The sequence below is a fragment of the Lactuca saligna genome, chromosome 9 (assembly GCF_052625555.1).
Source record: "Lactuca saligna cultivar CGN05327 chromosome 9, ASM5262555v1, whole genome shotgun sequence".
NCBI lineage: Eukaryota > Viridiplantae > Streptophyta > Magnoliopsida > Asterales > Asteraceae > Lactuca > Lactuca saligna.
The window spans coordinates 23,165,803-23,190,070 of NC_136425.1; the positions used below are offsets into that span (position 1 = coordinate 23,165,803).

Here is a 24,268-nt window from a genome sequence, read left to right on the forward strand (position 1 = left end):
GGACTTTGGTCCGATGCAGTGGGCAAGGCCCAGTATATGTTTATATGTATTGTATGGTATGTGGTAGTTTGGGGGAGCTCACTAAGCTTCGTGCTTACAGTTTCAGTTTTGGTTTCAGGTACTTCCGCAAGCAAAGGGAAGAGCTCGGGTTGATGGCATCGCATACACCACAATTTCAGTTGTCCTGGGAGATGTTTTAGTTTTTCATAAATGTGATTTGATACAGTTTGACACAGTCTACATAACACTTTGCTATTGTTTTGAGATATTGACGTATGAGTTTTATTTTATGATATTATCTTAGTATTTTTAGTAATTGTTAAACAAAAATTTTTGGGTCTTATTTTGGGGTGTTTCACACTGGGTCCCTACTCAACTCACTGATCCGAGTCTTAACTCGAAGGGTTTGGGGTTTTGCGACTTGACTCGCCGAGTCCAAGGCAATCTTCAACAGACTCGCCGAGTTGTTCTTCCAACTCACCGAGTTCCTGCCCAACTTCATCCAACTCGCCGAGTCCACCCATGTGACTCGCCGAATGGCTTTTCGAGCCATGTAGGGGCTCCAAATCATAGATCCATACTTCCAAAGTCCATTCCCCATGTAAAGTTGCAAACTTTACATATAACTAAGGAGATCAAGGCTCAAAACACTACAAACTAGGGTTTAAGACAAAGAGGCTTAACAACCAACCCAAATACTGATGCTTTATGACTTTCTAGGCCAAAATACACTTAGATCTGAAGTAGCAACTTCAGATTTGGGCTCCAACTCGAAATGATTCAAGGACGTGGCATAAAAGCCCCAAAACTCATAACCAAGATAGATCTAGATGCAAAGGAGGAAAGATAACAACTTTTACCTCCAAGATGAGCACAAATTGAAATAGTTCTCGGATCTACACCTCTCCTTTGAAGCAACCCTCTTGATCTTCTTGTTCCTTTCAAAGATTCCCTCCTCCAAAGCTATTTTCTCCCAAATGATGGAAGCTCCCATGAAATCTAGGATTTACAGGTTCTCTAGGATGATATAGAGGCTGAGGAAGGGACATATCATCCCTTAAATAGAGTACAACCCCTGGGATTAGGGTTTCTCTCTTCAGACCGGACTCGCCGAGTCCATTCTCCGACTCGCCAAGTCGGTCACTTACTCCTCGATCCGGATCCCACTCGGACTCGTCGAGTTCCTCCATGGACTCGACGAGTTGACCCTTTGACTTAGGGTTTTCTTCCCTTTTTTTGGACTTTATGATTTTGGGGTGTTACAACTCTCCCCCACTTAAACTAAACTTCATCCTCGAAGTTTCTCTACGGCCAATCACATTGCAAACTGTTGTCAACACTCTGCTTGCTTGGCCCGATTCCAACGATCCTTATATCCACGGAAAGGTAACGAGAAGCCCTACACTCCTAGTAACTCATACCTTTCTTAAATAGGGTGCAAACCCTGAAATTTAGGGTTTCATCCAGACATGTCTACTCATCAAGTCGGGGCTTCCGACTCATTGAGTAGATTCTTCCACCCGCATCCAAATTAAGCCTCCACTCGATGAGTTGGGGCTTCTGACACGTCTAGTCCCAGAGTAAAAGTGCAAAAATTCTTATTTAAAATACGTACAAGGAACCAGATGTTACATCAAAGCTCCTGGAATGAAATCAAGACCACTAGATCTCATACTTGGGACCAAAATGAACAAAAACTCACAAATGGTAAATCTAAGAGATGAATGATCAAGTTCAAATCTTTATACCTTCATCAAGCTGAGAATGAGTCCCAAAAGTCAGATCTATAAGCTCCTCGTTGTTTCCTATCTTTGCAACAAGCTCCATTTTCTTGAAAACGGGTCAAACATCCCAAAAATGAACTCCATAAGCTCAAAATGTCACCATGAATGATATATGAAGATTTCTAGGGTTTTAGAGGGTAGGGGCTGAAGATATTAGGGTTAGGTTATGAGATAAGGAGCTTAAATAGGGTCTATGACCCTAAAATAAGGTTCTGATCTGACTGGCGTACGCCCGACGTAATTATTGTACGCCTATCATACTCCGAAGAACATTCGCGACCATCCTGGTCAGTACGCCCAACATACTCCAAGGTACGCCCCGCGTACTGCCTTCTTCACTAATACACCCCGCGTACTCATTGTGTACTCCCCGTGTACTCGGCTAAGCCTGAAAACCACGAAACTTCTGAAGGCCATAACTTCTTCGTTCTAAGCCCGATTCCAGCGATCCTTATATCCACGCAAAGGTAACGAGAAGCCCTACACTTCTAGTAACTCATACCTTTCTTAAGACCTTCCAAACAAGAATCTATTTTCCACAAGAGCCCGAACTGTCATTTTATTGAAATACCCCTAGGCTTCAAAACACGAACCAAACACCCGAATCACTTCTAATACATTACCCGCACCCAAATGGGCCTAGATCTTACCTTCTCAAAAACCATAATCCTTATAATGACCGACCTTCGGGCCACAACCTCAGACTAGGAGTCAATTCGGAACAGGGTGTTACAAAGTGTACATATAGTAGATGTCAAAGAAAGTTATGAAGCCTTATATATATATATATATATATATATATATATATATATATATATATATATATATATATATATATATATATATATATATATATATATTATGTTAGATGGCCCACCACCAACATTTTGCAAGGCTCACAGCAGATGCAAGAAATTGATGACTTGGCTTTTATTACATGGCCACACCGATGTGAGTGCTTGTAGAATGAGATCCCGTATCCTCCAAATGAAACAATAAGTACATATATATATTTATGATCATTTACATCTTATGGTTAAGAATAGACACCACACAAGTTTGGTTGTCCCTTGAGTTTGTATCTATCATACTACCAATTTAGTAAGTAAAAAGACCTATTTTTGTTATTATGACAAAGTTATGGTATACAACATAATTATGCCCTATGTATGTAATTTATTACATAATTAGTCTATAGGCCACTACCAAGTACTAACGAGATTTAATCCAACATAAACAACACAGAATAAGAAATATCTGTTGAATGATAACCTTTTATATCGCAATACAATTATAGAAAGGAAATATGCAAGTATGCAACTCGTCATAAACCGACTACCAAATATTATTTATATAACAAATTAAAAATATATGATATCGTAATGTTGTGGCTGTCAGCGTCCGTCTCAAGCAAACCTAAGCCGCCGTCGCTTCATCCGCGCCGTCTATGTTCCAAAATTTTGCATGTGCTACGTCGCAGCAGTCGGAGATATGTCTCTAAAATGTAGGATAAGAAGACGATGTCGTTTAGCTGCTGTAGGAAAGCAACGATTATTTCTCGAAATGTAATTAAAACGAGGGAATTTTCTCCCCTGTTTCCTCTTTGACGCGTTCTAGATTGATCATCTTCAACTGTCTGTAGTACACCACCGCTGGGAAGGCATTTTCCGATCACAATTCAAATCATAAAGTTCATCAAGAATTCAACTTCTTCCTCTTCATCAATGGATCCTGCAGACCTAGTAGGAGCTGGGCTAGGGGACGCTGTTTCTAAATTATCAGATGCCATCATACACGTAATAAAGAAAACCTCGCAGTTTAAACCCAATCTCATTCAATTACAAAACACCATAACAAGAAACAAGCCGATCTTCGATGAAATCGAGAAGCTAATTGAAGTATTGGATCGACCGAAAAAGGAAAAAGAGATGTTCATCGCTCAAATGGAAGGTGCTGAAGCCCTCGTTCTGAAATGCGAGCGTATCAAATGGAATTTCTACAAGAAATATACTCACGCGTTGAAGCTGGATGACCTAAATGCATCGTTGCTTAGATTTTGTCAGATTGATCTTCAGTTGCTGAATACTAGGGGTATACTGGATCTGCTGGTGGCGAAAAATATGCAAATGAGAATGATGAAAGGGGATGCAGGTCGTTGGTCGTCTCGCGCTCCATTGCTGAAAGACGTTGTTATTGGATTTGACGATCGAGTTAGGGATTTGAAGGCGATGGTCCTCAAAGTTTCTGCTAGTGGTGATGAATGTTCAGTTGTAGTTGTTTCCGCTGCCGGAGGTTCAGGGAAGACTACTTTGGTAACTATGCTCTGCCACGATCCCGCTATTCAAGGTATTCAAATCTATTCCATTCTTTTTATCAAATCTTTCCATTATTTACGACTGTATTCTCATTTGAACAGAAAAATTTGGTAGAAACATCTACTTTGCTACCATCTCGGAGACCCCCAACTTGAAGATGGTTGTACAAAATTTACTTCAGTCGAACCAAGCAGGTCAGAAGCTTGATTTTATCAATGACGATGACGCAATCAACCAATGGGGGCGCTTTTTGGGTGAAAATAAATCTGAAACACTATTAGTACTCGATGATGTATGGTCTGATTCCATTATCAAACGCTTCAAGTTCAAGTTCCGTGGATACAAGATTCTTGCTACATCTAGGTTCACCTTTAAACAATTCAACACATATCACTTGCAACTTTTGAGCCACCAAGATGCAACTGCTCTGTTTCGGCACTCTGCATTTTCAGAATGTGAAAGTGAAGATGCTGATATATCAGATGATCTTGTTGACAAGGTATAACGAAACCTTTTTTCAGATGGAATCAACTTTTCTTTTCCCATTATATAACATAGTTTTAGCCTTTTTTCGTCGCTTTGTGTAGTTGGTGAAGTGTTGCAAGCAACATCCACTGGCCCTTAGTGTGATTGGTGGTTTGTTAAAGGGGGCAGACATCACAAGCTGGCTTGGCATGTTGAAAAATCTGTCTGATGGGAAGCAAACTGTTTTGGATTTGGAAGAGTCTATACCACTTTGTCTAGCACGAAGTTTAGAAGTATTCAAAGAAGAATCAGTAATCAAGCAATGTTACTTGGACTTGGGGTTATTTCCTGAAGATCAGAGGATAGCAGCTACAATGCTATTGGACATGTGGGTCCATCTATACAAGGATGATGAAGAGGGATTAGCCACAATGAACCACCTCTTTGAACTTTCCTACAAAAACCTAGCAACTCTGTTGCCAATAAGGTGAGTGGCTTCTGATTTCAATACCACCCTTATGCACAAACAAAGAGTCATTTGGTCATACACTTTTTATTTGATTGCAGGAAACATTCGCCTGTGATTAGCAACTATTGTGAGGACAAAGCTCTTGTGCAACACGATTTGATGAGAACGCTAGCTATTCGTTTAAGCAACCAAGAACCAATAGAGCATAGAAAGAGATTAATCATACATGCAAATGGACAAGACCTTCCCAAATTGCCAAAGACTATCGATGCCCGTCTATTCTCCATTTCCACAGGTTTGTTTCCCCAATTTTAAAAGTAGGTATCTATTCATAAATGTGTTTTAAAAAAAATGGTAAACTGCATCATTTGAGCAGCTCATGTGAGAGGTCAATCACGGAACTCTAGCAATATTTGTGTGGAATTCCACTCCCTAACCACTAGGCTCCCATCGTGGGGTCTATTCCTCAATTCTTCTAAGGGCCAAATGCAAGAAATAACAACGTCCTTGCATTTAGTTTTGTATTAAAGCAACCTACTTTCTTACGACATTGTACTTCCATTTTTTTTTCTTATTAAAGCATTGCACTTTGAAAAATCCACCCAGTCACAACATTTTACTTTCACTATATTTCTTATTTGGACGTTATCCACCCAATTATAGTAACGAAAATTGTTGTCTTCGGATGACAATGTTGTAATTGGGTAAATTTCTCAAAAAAATTGTTTTATCGGCAAGAAAGAAATTAGGATGCTTTAATAAACAAGTCAATAGAAGTACAATGCTATTTTCTTACATTTAACTGTAATCGTAAGAAATAGCAACATGCTTTCATTTATTTGTGAACTATAAGATCCTACTTTCATTGCTTTCTATTACTTATCACTGCAGTGTACTTTCATTTTTTTTCTTATCAAGGCATTTTACTTTGAAAAATCTATCTAATTGTAGCATTGTACTTTCAATATTTTTCTTATCCAGACTTTACATTTATAAAATGTTACCAATTGTTTTGTATTCAATTATAATTTGTGTAGATTTTTCTTAATACCATGAAAGTAAGATGTCACGATAAACAGTCCAAGAAAGTACATTGCCTTTTCCTGCATTTAACCCTTCTTTTAATCCTACTATCCATGCTTGATAACAGATGAAAGATTCTCTTTGAAATGGAATGACATTCAAGCCCCCAAAGTGGAAGTTTTGGTGTTGAACTTCATGTCAAGGACATATCCCTTGCCACAGTTTATGCAAAGCATGGAGAGCTTAAAGATTATAATTTTCACAAACTACGGCTATCACTTCTCAGAGCTTCAAAACTTTCCCTCACCACAATATTTATCTGGTCTAACCACCATTAGATTAGAACACGTTTCAATATCTTCAATCAGTACATCAATTCTGGAGTTACCACACTTGCAGAAGCTATCCTTGATCATGTGCAAAATCGGGAACAGTTTCACCGAATACACACCCAACAAATTACAAAGCCTTTTGGAGATCGACATCGACTCTTGTGATGATTTAATCACATTTCCCACCATGTTATGCAATCTAGTCAATCTTAGAAAACTCAACATTACTAATTGCCTCGAATTGAGTTCGCTTTCTGAAGAATTTGGAAAAAACTTATCAAATTTGGAAGTTTTGCGGCTTGCGTCATGCTCAAATCTTGCAACGTTACCCAAATGGATTAGAAACATGCAGAAGTTAAGCGTGATTGATCTGACAGACTGTTTAAATCTGCTAGAGTTGCCAGGGGAAATAGGTGAATTGAGTAGTCTGCGAATGATTCATATGAGAGGATGCACAGGGCTGCGTGAGCTGCCATTGTCAGTCAAGGGTTTATGCCCTCTGGAAGTTGTTTGTGATGAAGAAATTTCGTTGCTATGGACCCATCTCACGTGTGTCAAAGTAAAGTTGGTAGAAGAAGATAGATTCAGTACCTTTTTGAATATCACCCAAGATTATATCTAAGTTATCATTAAAGGATTAATACGAAGAATGTTATGTACTTAAAACCATGTATGAATTACAAAAAATAATGTGATTATGTTCATGTATAATTGTATAGTTTGGTGTAGAACTTGTTTGTTGTGTATATAGTATAAATTTCTGTTACGATGGAACTTTTATGAAGTATACTCTTTTGATTTGGAATTATAAAATGGTGTATAATAGGTAAACTTAGAAAATTGGAGCAATTAGACCTTGCAACTATTTCTTCGCATAACAAATATTTGGAGTCCATGCTTTTGACCTTATGATGTCGGATTTTATGGACGACGACAACCAATTCAACCACCCAAACGCACGGCGGAGAATCTGCAATGTCTGCGAAAGGCCGGCGACCGTGTGTCTATGTGACTCAATTCCGGCCGAACCATTCTCCACGAGCACGCAAATCATAATCCTGCAGCATCCACACGAACAGCGCCACCCACTCGCTACAGTGCCGGTGCTTAGCAAATGCCTCCGCAGCTGCCAAACCCTAATTGGCCGTCGATTACGACGGGGTGGGTCGGCTCTTCTTGACTCTCTCCATGATGCTGCCACCGAAGAAAACCCTAACCAATGTCTACATGCGGCTTTTCTCTTTCCTGGTATGATTCTAACTTTGCTAGATACTTGTTTATATTCTGCTAATGGTATTCTTGTTAATATAATTCATGAAAAAGATGCTCTGGAAATGAATTTGTCTGGGTATGATACTCAGTCACGGATCACCAACAATGAGGAATTCAACCTTTTCATTGCGGATTACTTTGATTCGACAAAACACACTCCAATGTTGAAAATTGATAAACAATAAAACTCAATTCCATTAGATAGTTCATGGTAATCAAATGCAGGACACCTAATGAGGGCTTCTGGAATTCAAGTGAATGTAGTCTTGTCCTGCATTGTTTTACAGGTACAGACTGCTGAGTGCTGACCTGTTTCACTTTATAGGTACGGACCTCACTCCTTCAATGGAGATTAACCAGTGGAAGTCTTCATTTGGGGATGATGATTCAAACAAATTTGTTCTGATTGCTTTTGATGGGACATGGAAGCACGCAAAGGAGATGGTATGCTCTAGCTTTCCATTTTTGTCAAAGTTTGCAACTCAGGTATGTTTGAGTTATGATGCTAATGTTGATGGCGGAACAATATACAACTCTGAGTTAATACTCAGGAAGGAACCTTTTGGTGGTTGCATGAGTACAATGGAGGCGGTTGCACGGTGTTTACGAGTTCTTGAACCAAATGGGGTAGATATTGAGTCTAAGTTGATTAGTGTTTTGAGAACAATGGTCAGTTTTCAGGCTTCCTTCTTAAAACCCTTAAAGCCAAGGCCCAAGTTGTTGAAAACACGTAAAGATGATGAGAAAAAGATAAGTTGAGAAATTAACTGTTCGGGTGATTATATTTGTATTGTCATGTCCATTAGTATCTATTGACATAATGTTCAATCTCTCTATTGATATATCACAATTCATGAACTCCTGTGTCATGAAAATTCTATGGATTTTGCATGCTGGATCATGCTAAAGTAAAGGAGAGAAACAGAAACACATGAGCTGATTTTTTTTCTCCTTTTGACCTAATTAAAAGTTTAATTTTCAAGAAACATGTTGAATTGTAAACAGTGAGCCAGTATTTGACATATCAAGATTCCCAGTGACAGAGTTCAAGAGTCTTGTGCCATGGGCTGAGGGTATTTGTTGGCATAAAATGACCACAGCAATGACATTCTTTTTTTTTTTTTTTTTTTAAGTATGGTAATGTAATGTTAGAAACTGCTTCAATGATTCTACAACTTTGTTTGTGATTTGATAAATTGAAGTTATCACGTCTGATGCCTGACTCTCTCTGTCTGCACTTGTTTCATTTTTGCTTCCATGGGTGTTCTTACTCAAACACAAAGCAAACAGAAGCACTATCAATTTCTAAGGCAAATGGTATTACTCAGTCATATACGATAGATTATGATGGCACCTTCACTCTATCTGTTGTTTCGCAATGTGAAACTTATTGAATTTACATTAAACTTTTTGTAAATTAGAATCTTAACATACAATGAGAGTAGTCCCCATTAACGATCAAAATGTTTACAGTTTTGGGGAAAAGGAAACAAATGACAAGGTTATAAACATCACATAACTATAAATTACCGATCGACACCCTCAATCTTATCTTCAACCTCTGAGTACAACTGCTTTAACTTCTCAATATTATCCTCCGTAGTGTCCCAGTAGCCTCTCCCATTGGCCTCCAAGAAGGTCTGCACCAACTTCCTGAAGGAGTTGGGGTTTGTGTTCATGAGCCTGTTCAACATCTCCTCATCTTGAATGAAGGTGGTGTTGGCCTCTTCATACACCCAGTTATCCACCTGCCCTGAAGTTGCACTCCACCCCACCGTGTTTGTGAGCCGCTTCTCAATCTCACGGACACCCTCATAACCACTCGACAGCATCCCTTCGTACCATTTCGGGTTCAACAGCTTTGTCCTTGCGTCCAAACGGACCGTCTCCGAGAGGGTCCGCACCTGAGCGTTAGCCGTGGTGGTGTCTGCAATGTACGCGTTTGGTTTCTTCCCGTCCTTCCGTAGGCTCCCAACAAGGTTGGTGGGGTCGGAGTCAAAGTAATGACTGACATCTGTCAGAGAGATCTCAGACGAATCCAGGTTTTGGAATGTTGCTTCGGCCGTACTCAACGCCATCTCAAACACTTGTCGTTTCTCTTCCATTCCAGCACCAGGAGTGTCGCTGTCAAATGCAAACGACTTTCTGCTCAAATACATGTCTTGAAGCTGCTTCTCATCGTTCCATGATGAGTTCTCAACTGCAAGATTTACATTTGATGAGTAGGATCCGGATGCATTTGAGAAGATTCGAGTTGCAGCTTCTCTCACATCCACCCCAAGAGCCTCCGCTTGTTCCAGTGCGTGTTTCCGAACATAGTTTTGGTCCAGCGGCTCATCCAGCTCAGCCACCATCTTCACTGCCCTGTCCAGCAGGTTCATCTGTAACAACATACATAACATATATATAGTGTTAATCAAGAGACACCTGGAAAATGAAAAAAAGCATTTGACAAAGAAATCGATTTGGTACCTGGTTGATGAACAGATCCCTGAAGACTCCCGAGCAGTTGACAACGACATCGATTCTTGGCCTTCCGAGCTCTTCAAGACTCACAGGCTCAACCCGGTTGACTCGTCCCAGTGAGTCTGCAACCGGCCTACAACCGATCATCCATAGCACCTGACCGAGAGACTCCCCGTAAGTCTTGATGTTGTCCGTCCCCCACAACACCAATGCAACCGTCTCCGGATACTTTCCTCCGTTGTCCGCCTTCTGCCTCTCCAGCAGCCTGTCCACCACCACCATTGCACTCTGCATGGCTGCTGTTGTCGGGATTGCTTGTGGGTCCAACGCATGAATGTTCTTTCCCGTGGGCAGCACTTTCGGGTTCCGGATCGGGTCGCCTCCTGGACCCGGCTCCACATACTTTCCTTCCAAAGCCTGTTTCAAGCTGCCCAACTCGTTGTCAGCCACAATGAGCTTCAAACAATCGCCCAAGAACTGGAACAGAACCCTCAGCTTGTCCCTGTCGGCTCTGTAGAACTTGGTTTCAGACAAATACTGAATCCAAGGCTCATTCAGACCAAACCCAAGGAATGTACTTAATTTACCAGACACATCAACCACCTGACCCTTGCTGTTGGTGCTCCGCTGCACAAAAGCATCAACGGCCCCACGAGACACCTCTGTGATCTGCTTCAACAGCTCCACATCTTTCAAGATTCCTTTATCACTGCTTCTGTAAATATCTTCTATCTCTCTACCAACCGTCTCCGCCAGTATCGATGGAAGAGAGGAGATCCCTTCTTCCGGTCGGTCCAAGGCGGCAATGTTGACCAGAGTGGCAACAGCCTCCATGGCTGTCGGAGGCTCACCGATCACATGAAGCCCACATGGTAGCAGCCTCGACTCGATCTCCATGATCTTGGAGTACACCTTTCCAACAACAAGATCGCGTTCTTTGCTTGAAATCTCCACACCTTCTTCAGGAAGATCCACATCTTTATCAAGATTGCATTGCTTGGCTGTACTGATGATGGAGCTCACGATCTGCTGACCACGGCCCGTGTCTTTGAGAGACTGATACGATGCAATCAACTCGCTCAGCTGCTTCAGACCCTTGTAAAGACCAGCATTCTCAGCAGGTGGAGTCAGGTAGCTTATGGTGTTGGCGTAGCTTCTTCTCTTGGCAATGGTGGCTTCTGAAGGATTGTTAGCTGCATAATAGTAGACATTCGGGATGTTCCCTATAAGACTGTCGGGAAAACAAGCATCACTCATCCCGACCTGCTTCCCAGGCATGAATTCTAGGGATCCGTGGGTTCCAAAATGAAGAACAGCATCGGCTTTGAAGATCTTCTCAACATAAGTGTAATAAGCTGCAAATCCGTGATGTGGGCTTGCTGATTTTGAGAAAAGCAGCCTCATGGGATCACCCTCGTACCCAAAAGTGGGCTGGACTCCGATGAATATGTTTCCGTATGCTTTCCCATAAACCAAGAGATTCTCCCCATCAGAATTCAAGTTCCCTGGAGGCTTTCCCCAGTTCTCCTCCAAGGCAGTGGCATACGGAGTCAGCTGCTGATACTCTCTCACTCCCATTTTGTATGCAACATTCAGATTTGGACTGCTGAACTGAGCCTCTTTGTCGTGAAGAATCTCTTCAATCAACTCTTGAGAAGTCTCTGGAAGGCCTTCCACATTGTAACCATCTTTTTTCAGGTCTTGAAGCACAGAGAAAATGGACGCAAACACATTCAGGTATGCAGCGGATCCCACATTGCCTTTGTCTGGTGGGAAACTGAACACCGTGATGGCCACCCTCTTCTCAGTCTGCATTCAAGTTTTACATCAAAATTAAGTTTTTTTTTTTTTTTTTTTTTTTTTTAACTTCATTCATACTTCTCTGTTTATTATTAAAAGAAAAGCACCACAAGGCATATGTGATGAGAGAGAGAGAGAGAGAGAAAAAAAAAGTAAGTAGGAACCTTTGTTTTCCTCTTCAGTTCTGCCCATCTGACTGCTCTGGTGCAGAGCTGCTCCACCCTCTTGTGAAGGGCATGGGATTTACCGGTTCGTGGGTCTCGTCCTGAGAAAACAATCGGCTCCATTCCTCCGTCAAGTTCTGGAAGAGCAACCTGCAAAGCCACCTGAATCGGGTGAAGACCCAAAGTGCTGTTCAGCCATTCCTCAGTCGTCTGGAACACAAGAGGCAACGCCACGATGTACGGCACATCCAGCTTCATCAGCACCTCGATGGCCCTTGGATGATCTTGCTTTGCGGGCCCTCCCACCAATGCAAACCCAGTCAGCGACACCACCGAATTCACAAACGGCTTCTTTGTGATCGGGTCGATCAGATACTTCTCGATGGGACCCGAGAAGTCAAGCCCACCCGCGAAAAGAGGAATCACCTTTGCACCTTTTGCCTCCAGTTCCATGATGACAGCCACATAATGGCTGTCGTCTCCTGTCACGATATGACTCCTCTGCAAAACCAATCCAACGACAGGAGCATTCGGGTTCTTTAGCTTCTCATTTGTATCCCTTCTTGTATCATACCAATTCAAATACTCCTTCACGTCTTCATACATACATGGAGCCAATGGATGCCAGATTCCGCTGTCCAAGAACATTACCGGATCCGAATACCCAATCTTCATCCCTTTCAAAGCCGGAACGTAAGACCCCGAAATCATCTTCACAAAATTCACCAAATTATCAGGGGACCCACCAAGCCAAAACTGCAGACTCAGGATATAAAGCCTCGCATCCTGAGCTTTATCACTCGGCAGATACTTCAACACCTTTGGCAACGTCCTCACCAGCTTCAGCATCTGATCAGAAAACCCCGCCGATGACTTCTTCTTGTTCTTAAAAAGCTGGAAGAAGGGGCTTTTTGATTGCCCCAGTTGAGACATACTGAACGATCCCAATTTGTTCAGCCTCATAACCTCAGGCATCGAAGGGAACACCAGCACCGCATCCATCCTGTCCCTCTGTTTCTCCACCGCATCCTTCACTTTCAACGCCAATTCCTCCACAAAAATCAACGACCCGATGAAGATGTTTGCATCTTCAAGGTCTAAACAGAAGCTCTTGTAGTTATTTTCGTCTCTAAGCTCTTCCACCAGGTAACCCACCACCTCATACGAAGCAAACTTGTTGCTGCTGTTCAGAGTCCTGACTGCAGCTGAAAGTGACGACTGGTACTGGGCTTCCAACACCACATACACGATTTTAACAGTCGGGAGGCCTTGCTTGTTTTCAGGTACGATCCGACGGACTTCCTGTGTCGTTTGGGTGAAAAGGCCGTTCCCGACAACAGCACATTTCACACCCAAACTGTGTGGTGTTCTTGAATTGGGTAAATGCGATGAAGATTTTTTTGGTAGAAATGAGTGGAGAAAGTAGTGTTTTTGAGAGATTGAAGATAATTGATCGGATTTGGTTGTGGGTAATGTAAATGGTGTTGAAATCAAAGATGATGCCATTTATATACAGCAAACCGCTCTGTAAATTGAAAAAAAAGAAAAAATAAAAAGGGATAAATAAAGAAGGGTTTGAGTTTAGTATGTGTGAACTTAGCTCTGTATGTTGAGCTTATGAAGCTCGATAACAACAATGGCAGACGGTTTCTTGTTGTATCCGTGCCCTTCTCTCTGTTTTTCTTGGGATTTCTGGATTATATATTCGAGTGAAGTGAAAAAATCGCAGTTGCATACTTGCAGAATTAATGGTTTTGGAAGAAGACACGTAGGAAAGGTACGTGGTGCATGAGGTTGAGCTTCGTTTAGAGAGTATGTGTTTTTTTAGTGTGTGAGAGAGAAAATGGGGTAGAAATGAAATCTGGGTCTATCTGAGAAGGGGGTATGATGATGATTTTTGGTGGGTTTTGATTGGTTGTTTGGGATTTTCAAAATCAATACGAGGAGGACGTGGATTTTAGGGAGTGTGGATGACAAGCGAGAAAGTAAAGTAACAACTCATATTATATTTATTCCATATTAAAATAATATTTATTTCATATTAAAAACTCATAAATCATAAATGATTTATATTAAAATTCTCCAAACCAATCTGTTTAGTTAGATGTCTGTGACATGTCTACTCATCTAATTCAGTCAGTCAAATTTTTATAAAAATAACTTGATTAATTATAATAAAGAAATGGTAGTAGACAATTATACGGGAATATGACTTATCAAGGTAATTAACTTTTCGGTATGTTCACATCTAGGTAACTATCTTTTTTTTGTACATATGTAGGTAACAAATTTTTTGGGAGTGTTCACATATGACCATTATGACCTGCTATAGCAGGTTAAATCCTAAATGTGAACGTTTTTAATAAGTTTGTTACCTAGATGTGTACAAAAAAATAGTTACCCAAATATGAACAAAACGAAAAGTAAAAATTAAACTACATGAATGGTCCCTGTAGTTTGGGGGAATTTGTGGTTTTGGTCTCTAAGTTCTTTTTTTAAACTTAAATGGTTCCTATTGTTTATTTTTGTTGCGCGTTTGGGTCCTCATATTACCTAAAAATACTATTGTGCCCTTATTAATTTATTTTTTTAATTAATTTTCTTATCTATGTTTATTTTTTACATATTTATAAAAATTAATATACCACACATATTTGTATCTCCTCGGATGATCCCTACTATTTATTTTTTTTAATTAATTTAATTTTTTAACTCGGATGGTCCCTACTATTTAATTTTGTTACGAACTTCGTCTCTGTCTTACCTAAAAAGACTATTGTGCCCTTATTAATTTTTTTAATTAATTTTCTAGTTTATGTACTTATGCTTTATATGTTTAAGAAAAATTAGTAGACCTCACATATCTGTATCTCCTCACCATCCCATCTTTCATCATTCTCAACTTCTATTTATTTTTCATCTTTAGTGATATCGACGTCTTCATCATCACTTCTTTTTTCGGTCCTTCAACTCCGTCGAAACAACACTACAACCCACTAAATATGAAGAGACAGTAGGTTATGGTGTTGGTTCTCCAGAGTTAAAGTACCAAAAAAAAGGACGGTGAAGACGTTGATGTTACTAAAGATGGAAAAGAAATAGAAGATTGGGAGGATCAGAGATGAGATGGTGAATGGTAAGACTCAAATTAAATTTCTCAAATGTGGTTTCAGGTTTACAGTGATAAGATACATATATGCGGGGTATATTAATTTTTTTTATAAAAAATAAATACATAAATAAGAAAATTAATTTAAAAAATTAATAAGGGAAAAATAGTATTTTTAGATAAGACAGAGACCAAACGTGTAACAAAAATAAATAGTAAGGATCATCCAAGTTAAAAAAAAAAAATTAATTAAAAATAAACAGTAGAGATCATCCGAGGAGATACAAATATGTGTGGTCTATTAATTTTTTTAAATATGTATAAAATAAACACATAGATAAGAAAATTAATTAAAAAAATAAATTAATAAGGGCACAATAGTATTTTTAGGTAAGACGGGGACCAAACGCGCAACAAAAATAAATAGTAGGGACCATTTAAGTTAAAAAAATAAATTAGGGACAAAAACCACAAATTCCCCCAAACCACAGAGACCATTCATGTAATTTAATTTTTAATTTTCATTTTGTTCATATTTGGGTAACTATTTTTTTTGTACACATCTAGGTAACAAACTTGTTGAAAGAGTTCACATCTAGGATTTAACCTGCTATAGCATGTCATAATGGTCATATATGAACACTTCCAAAAAGTTTGTTACCTACATATGTACAAAAAAAAGATAGTTACCCAGATGTGAACATACCGAAATGTTAATTACCTTGATAAGTCATATTCCCCAATTATACAATAAAGTTTACAGCTACTAAAATGTACTTTAAGTAATTCAAATTATTTTTTAAAAATATCTTGGGTGTGTGAGTTTTGATGGGGCCATGTATCATACGTTTGCACCAGTGGTTTGGTTCCCAAGGCTAAAGGCTCGTCAATTACCTCTTTTTTAAAGATTTTTTTTTTGGGTAAAATTGGTTTATTAAGGAAGGTTGTAAACCATATCATAATCATGATAAAAGGATTTATTGTATCAAATATAGTTATTAGATTTGACATCTCTTAAGTGCATAACTTCCTTGCAAGATTTTAAAAACTGGTAGAACCGGAACCGATATAGTGAATGGTTTTATGCTAGATTCTATGCCGGAGAGAACCGGCTGGTTTTTGATATTTTCGGGTTGAACTGGTTGTAGTGAACTGGTCAAATACCGTTTAAACTGGTGAATTGAGAACTTGACTAATTTTTGGGCTAAAATACGGAGTATAGGCTTCACAACTTGCAACAAATATAGCCCATTACAATTTCGATTGAATGTAACGCACAATAGGTCGATTTCTTATGTCTCGTTATCTCCATGATCAACGTAATCAATACAACATTCGTCTTCCACAGTCGCAACAGTCATAACCTACTACAGATAAGAATTGATCACATGTCTTTTTTTAGGTCAATTTTAATTGATCACAACTTACAATTAGTACATGATTTTAGTTAAGTCTATTGACAAAATCAATACATAAGTCTTATATTGTTTACTTTCACCATACATTATTTTAAGAGTAAATTACACGAATGGTCCCTATGGTTTGGGGTAATTTGCATGTTTGGTCCCTAACTTATTTTTTTAACTCGGAAGGTCCCTATGGTTTGTTTTTGTTACGCGTTTGATCTCTACTGTTTATTTTTGTTACGCGTTTGGTCCCTATCTTATCTAAAAAGATTATTATTTAAAGAGGAAAAAATGATGGGGTAGGTGAGGTAATGTGAAATGGTGGGATTAGGGGAGTGTTTATTTAAATAAATTAAAAAAATCAAGGGCATAATAGTCTTTTTAGGTAAGATAGGGACCAAGCTCGTAACAAAAACAAACAGTAGGGACCTTCCGAGTTAAAAAAATAAGTTAGGGACCAAACGTGCAAATTACCCTAAACCATAGGGACCATTCGTGTAATTTACTCTTATTTTAATTAATTTTGGCCATCGAAGGAAACCTTAACCCACTATTTAAGTTTATTTTTATATATATGGAACTTCAGATTTTGTTTGGTTTGTCAATTTGATTTGTTAATATTTTAGTGTTAGTTTTAGTTTTTGTTACGTTGGATTGTAATTTTTTTGTTATCATCAACTTATGTTTTGTTATTTTGATTTTGAAATTGTTCTATGATTTTATAATACAATTCAACATTGAATCTAGAGACAAACAACCAATGGAAACATAATCTCAATCTCAATCTAAACCTTTCGTTCAATCAAATGTAAGAACAAAGACGGATAAAAACTGAGAACATATAACTATAGTGAGGAGAACATATGTAATATTTGTCAAAAGTAAAATTCGTTATGGGTGACATAGTACCTTGTACTAAAATATCTCAAGAAGTTTGTTTCACAATGCGAGGTATTTTGAAAGAAACAACACAAAAGGAAAAACGTAAGGCTAGTGGTAGCGGCATAAACAATGTTACTATCTCGGATGACGATGAATAGACGAAGGAAACACTAAATTGAAATGTCAAAACACGACCTATTAAAGAGGGAAAACGGAAAGGTACATCAAGTTTTCATCATGTAACACCTCGTTGTCACTCTACAATATGATTTAATATAACCATTTGTTTATAAAATCAGAAGTAGAAATATATATTAATTTTTACACACAAACCTAGAATTCTATACATCTATTCAATGAGATTTACTAGAGTTTTATCTATACGATACGAAATTCTACTTTAGTTAAAACCTTTACATCTTAGGCAACAATCACGGGTTTACAATAAAATCTACATACAAAATGGAGCAACAAAGGAAATTACATGAATAGGAATCTACTATCTATTTCTTCCATATGCTCATGTCTTCTCTTATGCTCATGTCTTCTCTTAAGGTCACTTGTGTTTAGAAAGTTATGCATGTCGTGACTTTCCTACCATGGTTGTAGCTAGCAACTGTAGGTGGGGGTGTCTGCCCCATATATATCTATACATATCTTTTCCGTTCACTTAAGATTTAACGATTATATGCTACGTTAGCTAAATGTTATTTAGCTAAGGGATGAATAAAGGGTCTCATTTAACAACTGTTGATGCGTAGCCGTAATAATAATTTATATTTTCACTTTTGGTTGTATTTTACTTTATTCTATATATTAACCTATATATAAATAAGATGGTATGGTAGGTGTTATCCTATATATATATATATATATATATATATATATATATATATATATATATATATATATATATATATATATATATATATATATATATATATATATATATATATATATATATATATATATATATATAAGTTTAAGACAGGTAGGGGAGAATTGTAACGTCCCATTCTTGGCACACATTTAATTCATTTTGCAAGAGCTACTCGACGAGTGGCAAGGTTGCATAACTCGTTACTCGGTACTTGTTCGGCCAACTACCGAGTAATGAGTACCCGGGAGTACTCGGGGAGTACTCAGATTCGGTAATTCATGTAGAAATATTTTTAGGAAAATTATATATGTCAAAATCATAAGTTGATTGAAATATATAACAGAATCAGATACATGTGAATAAACAAAAGCTAAAAAACATATAATGGCCTCACTTCGTGAATAATTACTGAAAATTTAAGATATATATGTAGCAATAATCACATGTGTGTGTTAAATAATAAATCATTAAGTATATTATAGATATTATTCACCGAGTCGACTGTGTTTCACAATACTACCCAGTTCATTAAAGGGGCCGATTAGGGAATACTCGGGATTTTGTAACTCGCCTCGGTAAGGGGCCGAGTAGCGAGTACTCAGAGGAGTAATCGGCCAACTCAACGAGTTTTACTGTGACATCCCCAAAATCTCGGCCCGAAAAGACCGATTTCATTTATGCTTTTTAAAATAATTTTCAGAGTAAATCCTTTTAATTTTAAAAGAGATGCGGAATTTGTTCCCAAAAACAAAACATGATAAAATAGATATTTATCAAAACATTTCATAAAGAAATATGATTTCATTTCATAATCAAAAGTCGGGATGTCATGTTCCGATACAGATCATAAAGCATAAACGATAGCATTACAAGTCTTTCAACAAATATATACATATACAGACTTGTAAACAAAACAACTTGATGTTCGCCCATCTTAAGCTCTTGCGCCACTTCCTGTAAAATAAATCAACTGAGTGGGTCAGGCTTGGGAGCCTGGTGAGCATATAGGGTTTTCAACCCACAATAAATAATTAAATTAATTATTATCAACCAACAATAACCCAGTTACCCATTCCCGTTATTCTCACTTTATGTCCCTAAATAACTAACACAAGGGACCTAGTCTAAGAATATTTCATCGGGGCGACTACACATGCTTCGGGGGTTCCTCAGCAATATAAGTCAAATAAGGCAACCATGGGGGGGATGGAATACAGCGAATGAACACCCAAGTTCATTAACACCTACAGGTTATGAGCCTGCTAGCGTTCCACTGGACTATCTAGAAAAGTCCGTGGTCGTCATCTAAATTCCGCTAGATGACTGGATCAAAACAACATCGAGGCCTCTCATCTGTCGCGAAACTTCGACGGGTCATAACTTCCTCGTTATAACTCGGATTTCGGCATTCTTTATATCTTCGGAAACCTTGTTTCAACTACTACAACATTATCTAAAGATATCAAGTTTAATTTACACTTAAATTTTGACGCTTGTTTTTATTCTTAATTAATCAAATTATAAAAATCAAGAAAATAAACACATAAATCACATAATTCACATAATTCACAAATAATACATTCTTATTATTTCAAGTTGAGTTACAAAGGTTAACCTAGACTATTACATTGCTAAAAATGGCAAGCCCAGAAACACAGGCGTTACAATTCTCTCCACCTTAGAATGATTCCGTCCCCGGAATCACACATCAACAAACAAATGCGGATAGCGACTCCTCATGTCACTCTCCGTCTCCCAGGTGAGATTTGGCCCATTCGTGTGTTTCCATCGGACAAGCACTAACTCCACCATCTTACGTCGCAATTTCTTAGTTTTTCGGTCAACAATTGCCTCTGGTTCTTCAATCAACCTTTTGTTCTCATCGATTCTCAACTCCGAAAGTGGAATCATGTCGGGAACTTCCCCCGTGAACTTTCGTAAATAACACACATGAAAAGTGTTATGAATTCCACTCAGTTCTTCTGGTAGTTCGAGCTTGTAAGCTTGGTTCCCAATCCTCTGAAGAACTTTAAACGGTCCAATAAAACTTGGACTTAACTTTCCCCTTTTTCCAAATCTTATAAGTCCCTTCCACGGCGAGACTTTAAGCAAAACCGAATCTCCAACTTCAAAAGTCGTCGGTCTTCGCTTTTTGTCAGCATAACTCTTTTGACGATCTTGAGCTGCTAACATTCTTTCCCTAATTATTTTCAACTTTTCAGCAGTTTGATGGACTATCTCCGGCCCCATAAACTGCTTTTCCCCAGCCTCAAGCCAACAAGACGGCGTACGACACTTTTGTCCATACAAAGCTTGGTAAGGTGCCATCTTAATGCTCGAGTGAAAACTATTGTTATAGGAAAATTCTACCAACGGTAAATGTTCATCCCAATTACCTAGGAATTCCAAGGTACATGCTCTCAGCATATCTTCAAGTGTTTGTATCGTTCGTTCGCTCTGACCATCGGTCTGCGGATGGTAAGCTGTACTTAAACACAACTTGGTACCCAATTCTTCTTGTAGACTTTTCCAAAATCGCGAGGTGAAACGACTATCACGATCCGACACAATTGTTAACGGAACACCGTGAAGCCTCACAATTTCCTTTACGTAAGAATTCGCAAGCTTTTCCATAGACCATTTCTCCTTGGCTGCTATGAAATGCGCACTCTTAGTGAATCGATCAACGACCACCCAAATCATGTCGTGACCATTCTTTGTTCTGGGCAGTTTAGTGACAAAATCCATGGCAATGTCTTCCCACTTACCCATAGGCACAGGTAAAGGTTCTAAACTCCCGTACGGTTTCTGATGTTGTGTCTTGACTCTCGCACAAGTCACACACTCGGCCACATACTTTGCAACATCAAGCTTCATCGTCGGCCACCAGTAGTAGGGTTTCAGGTCCCTATACATTTTAGTGCTACCGGGATGAATCGAATACATGGTCTTGTGAGCTTCTTCCATCAGAAGATCTCTAATTCCTCCTGACTTAGGTACCCAAATACGATCTTGGAATACCTTCAGTCCATGACCGTTTGTACCAAACACCAACGTTTTACCCAAACGTTCCTCCTTTCGGTCATTTTTCTCAGAAGCTTCCTCTTGAGCTTTCTTTATACTTTCCACAATGGTCGAGACAACTTCAATTCTCAACGCTCTTGGCCTTTTCCTTTCAAGATTGACTTTCCGACTGAGAGCATCAGCAACAACATTAGCCTTACCGGGGTGGTAAAGTATCTCGCAGTCGTAGTCCTTGAGTAATTCCAGCCAGCGTCGTTGCCTCATATTCAATTCCTTCTGATTAAAGAGATATTGGAGACTCTTATGATCAGTGAAAAGTTTGCACTTAGTGCCATAGAGGTAATGCCTCCATATCTTCAGAGCGAAAACTACTGCTGCCAACTCCAAATCATGAGTCGGGTAGTTCTTTTCATGCTCTTTCAACTGTCGAGATGCATACGCGATCACCTTATCTCTTTGGGTCAAAACACAACCCAATCCAACACCAGACGCATCGCTATAAACAGCGAAGTCTTCAACTCCATCGGGTAGAGAAAGTATCGGTGCCTCGCATAGTTTCTTCTTTAGCTTCTCGAATGCTTCTTTATGCTTATCACTCCAAGCATAAGTAGCTCCTTTGTGGGTCAAAGCTGTTAATGGACTAGAAATCGAAGAAAATCCTTGGATAAACCTTCGGTAATATCCAGCTAATCCTAAAAAGCTTCGAATCTCCGTGGGACTTTTTGGTTGTTCCCACTTCATTACAGCTTCAATCTTTGCTGGATCAACCATTATACCTTCTTGGTTGACCACGTGACCCAAGAATTGGACTTCTCGAATCCAAAAATCACATTTGGAGAACTTCGCATACAGCTTCTCCTTCTTCAAGACTTCCAAAACTTCTCGCAAGTGTCTGCCATGCTCCTCTTGGCTTTTTGAATAAATCAGAATGTCATCTATGAACACTATCACAGATTTATCAAGGAACGGGTTACAAACTCTGTTCATTAAATCCATGAATGCTGCGGGAGCATTGGTTAGTCCAAACGACATAACCAAAAACTCATAGTGTCCATATCGGGTTCTGAATGCGGTCTTCTCTATATCCTGCTCTCTTACTTTTAGCTGATGATATCCTGACCTCAAGTCGATCTTTGAGAAATAACTTGAACCTTGTAGCTGATCGAATAGGTCATCAATCCTCGGCAACGGATATCTATTCTTTATTGTTGCCTTATTCAGCTCTCGGTAATCAATGCACATCCTCATGCTTCCATATTTCTTCTTTACGAATAACACCGGAGCTCCCCAGGGTGATGAACTAGGTCTAATGAAACCTTTATCCAATAACTCCTGAAGTTGCATCATTAGCTCCTTCATCTCCGTCGGTGCTAATCGATAAGGTGCTTTTGCAATTGGCGTTGTTCCGGGCAACAAGTCAATACGAAATTCTACTTGTCGATCGGGCGGTAATCCAGGAAGATCTTCGGGAAATACTTCCGGATAATCACACACAACGGGAATATTTTGCATCACCTTCTTTTCCTTCTTAGCATCGATCACGAATGCTAAGTATGATGTACACCCCTTGGTCAAACATTTTCTGGCTTTCATTAGAGAAATGATTCCAGAATTTACTCTGCGTTTATCTCCATACACCATAAACGATTCCTTTCCAGGCGGATTCACTTTCACTATTTTCTTCTTGCATAAAATTTCGGCATCATTGGCACTAAGCCAATCCGTTCCCAACACGATGTCGAAACCATTAAGTTCGATAGGCAATAATTCCTCGTGGAACTTATTCCCATTCAAGTCGATTAAGATGTTTTTCATACGATGGCTAACAGGTACAAACTTTCCACTAGCAACTTCGACTAATAAAGCATTATCTAGTCTCACAATAGGCAAAGCTAGTTTTCTACCAAATTCATGCGATATAAAGGAGTAGTTGGCTCCAGAATCAAATAAAATTTGGGCAGGCAATTTGTTAACGAGAAAGGTACCTGAAGCGACATCAGCTTCATCTTTAGCAGCTTCCAGTGTCATCTGGAATGCTCTCGCCTTTGGCTTTGGCGGAATGTTGGGTCTTGCTGCCTCCTTCTTCTTCGGACAATCCCTTGAGATGTGCCCCTCCTCACCGCAACCATAACAAACATTCTTGGTGAAGGTGCATTCGTTGGCATAATGCCCTGGCTTTCCACATTTGTAGCATGTGGTTTCCCCGCCACACTTCCCATGATGCTTCTTCTTGCACTTGTCGCACCATTTCGCCTCTACCTTTCCTCCACTTCCTCTCGAACTAGACTTCGAGAATTTACTTTTCTTGCTGGACCCTGAAAATCCATCGATTTTCCTTTTCTCACCAACCTCTGACCTTTCTAGACCTTTTTCCCTGATCTGGGTCTCAACATTTCTAGCAGCCCAGATGGCGGCTTTCAATGTGGTTGCTTGCTTAACCATTGGACCATAGTCCGCTGGTAGTCCAAGGGCAAACTTGTTGACCTTAGAGAGTTCTGTAGGCACCAAATATGGGATAAACTTCATCTTTTCCGTGAAACTTGTAGCGTATTCAGTAACGCTCAATTTCCCTTTCTTCAAATTCTGAAACTCATTACTAATTTCCAGAAGGTCCTGCTCGGAGCAGTATTGCAGTTTTAGTTGTTCCAGAAAGTCTTCCCAAGACATTTTGCTTGCTTCTCCCTTGGGCATAGAGTCAGCTAACAGCTTCCACCAACTTAACACGCCAGATTTTAGCAGAGGGATCGCAAGAGCGGTCTTCTGCCTGTTGCTGCATTCGCAACTTTCAAACATAGTCTCCATTTCAGAGACCCAGTCCATAACTTGCACCGGCGTTGGGCTTCCGGATAGGCATGGTGGTTTGGATGCCATGAAATC

The 24,268-nt window shown here is 39.3% G+C and overlaps 3 protein-coding genes across 3 annotated transcripts; 2 read left to right on the top strand and 1 right to left on the bottom strand.

Annotated features, from left to right (window-relative positions):
- The first annotated feature begins 3,162 nt into the window (after positions 1 to 3,162).
- Positions 3,163 to 7,162, top strand: LOC145014485 (putative disease resistance protein At5g66900). Its single transcript, XM_078972860.1, has 5 exons — positions 3,163 to 4,130; positions 4,201 to 4,598; positions 4,687 to 5,051; positions 5,132 to 5,328; positions 6,184 to 7,162. The coding sequence occupies exons 1-5, from the start codon at positions 3,509 to 3,511 to the stop codon at positions 7,008 to 7,010; spliced, it is 2,409 nt and encodes an 802-aa protein (XP_078828986.1). The 5' UTR covers positions 3,163 to 3,508; the 3' UTR covers positions 7,011 to 7,162.
- A 57-nt stretch (positions 7,163 to 7,219) lies between these two features.
- Positions 7,220 to 8,882, top strand: LOC145014486 (DTW domain-containing protein). Its single transcript, XM_078972861.1, has 2 exons — positions 7,220 to 7,636; positions 7,986 to 8,882. Exons 1-2 carry the CDS (start codon positions 7,297 to 7,299, stop codon positions 8,417 to 8,419), a joined length of 774 nt encoding a protein of 257 aa, XP_078828987.1. The 5' UTR covers positions 7,220 to 7,296; the 3' UTR covers positions 8,420 to 8,882.
- Positions 8,883 to 9,055: 173 nt separating this feature from the next.
- On the bottom strand, positions 9,056 to 13,828 carry LOC145014484 (magnesium-chelatase subunit ChlH, chloroplastic). Its single transcript, XM_078972859.1, has 3 exons — positions 12,091 to 13,828; positions 10,133 to 11,935; positions 9,056 to 10,041 (listed from the first exon to the last, which is right to left on the bottom strand). Exons 1-3 carry the CDS (start codon positions 13,594 to 13,596, stop codon positions 9,187 to 9,189), a joined length of 4,164 nt encoding a protein of 1,387 aa, XP_078828985.1. The 5' UTR covers positions 13,597 to 13,828; the 3' UTR covers positions 9,056 to 9,186.
- Positions 13,829 to 24,268: the final 10,440 nt, after the last annotated feature.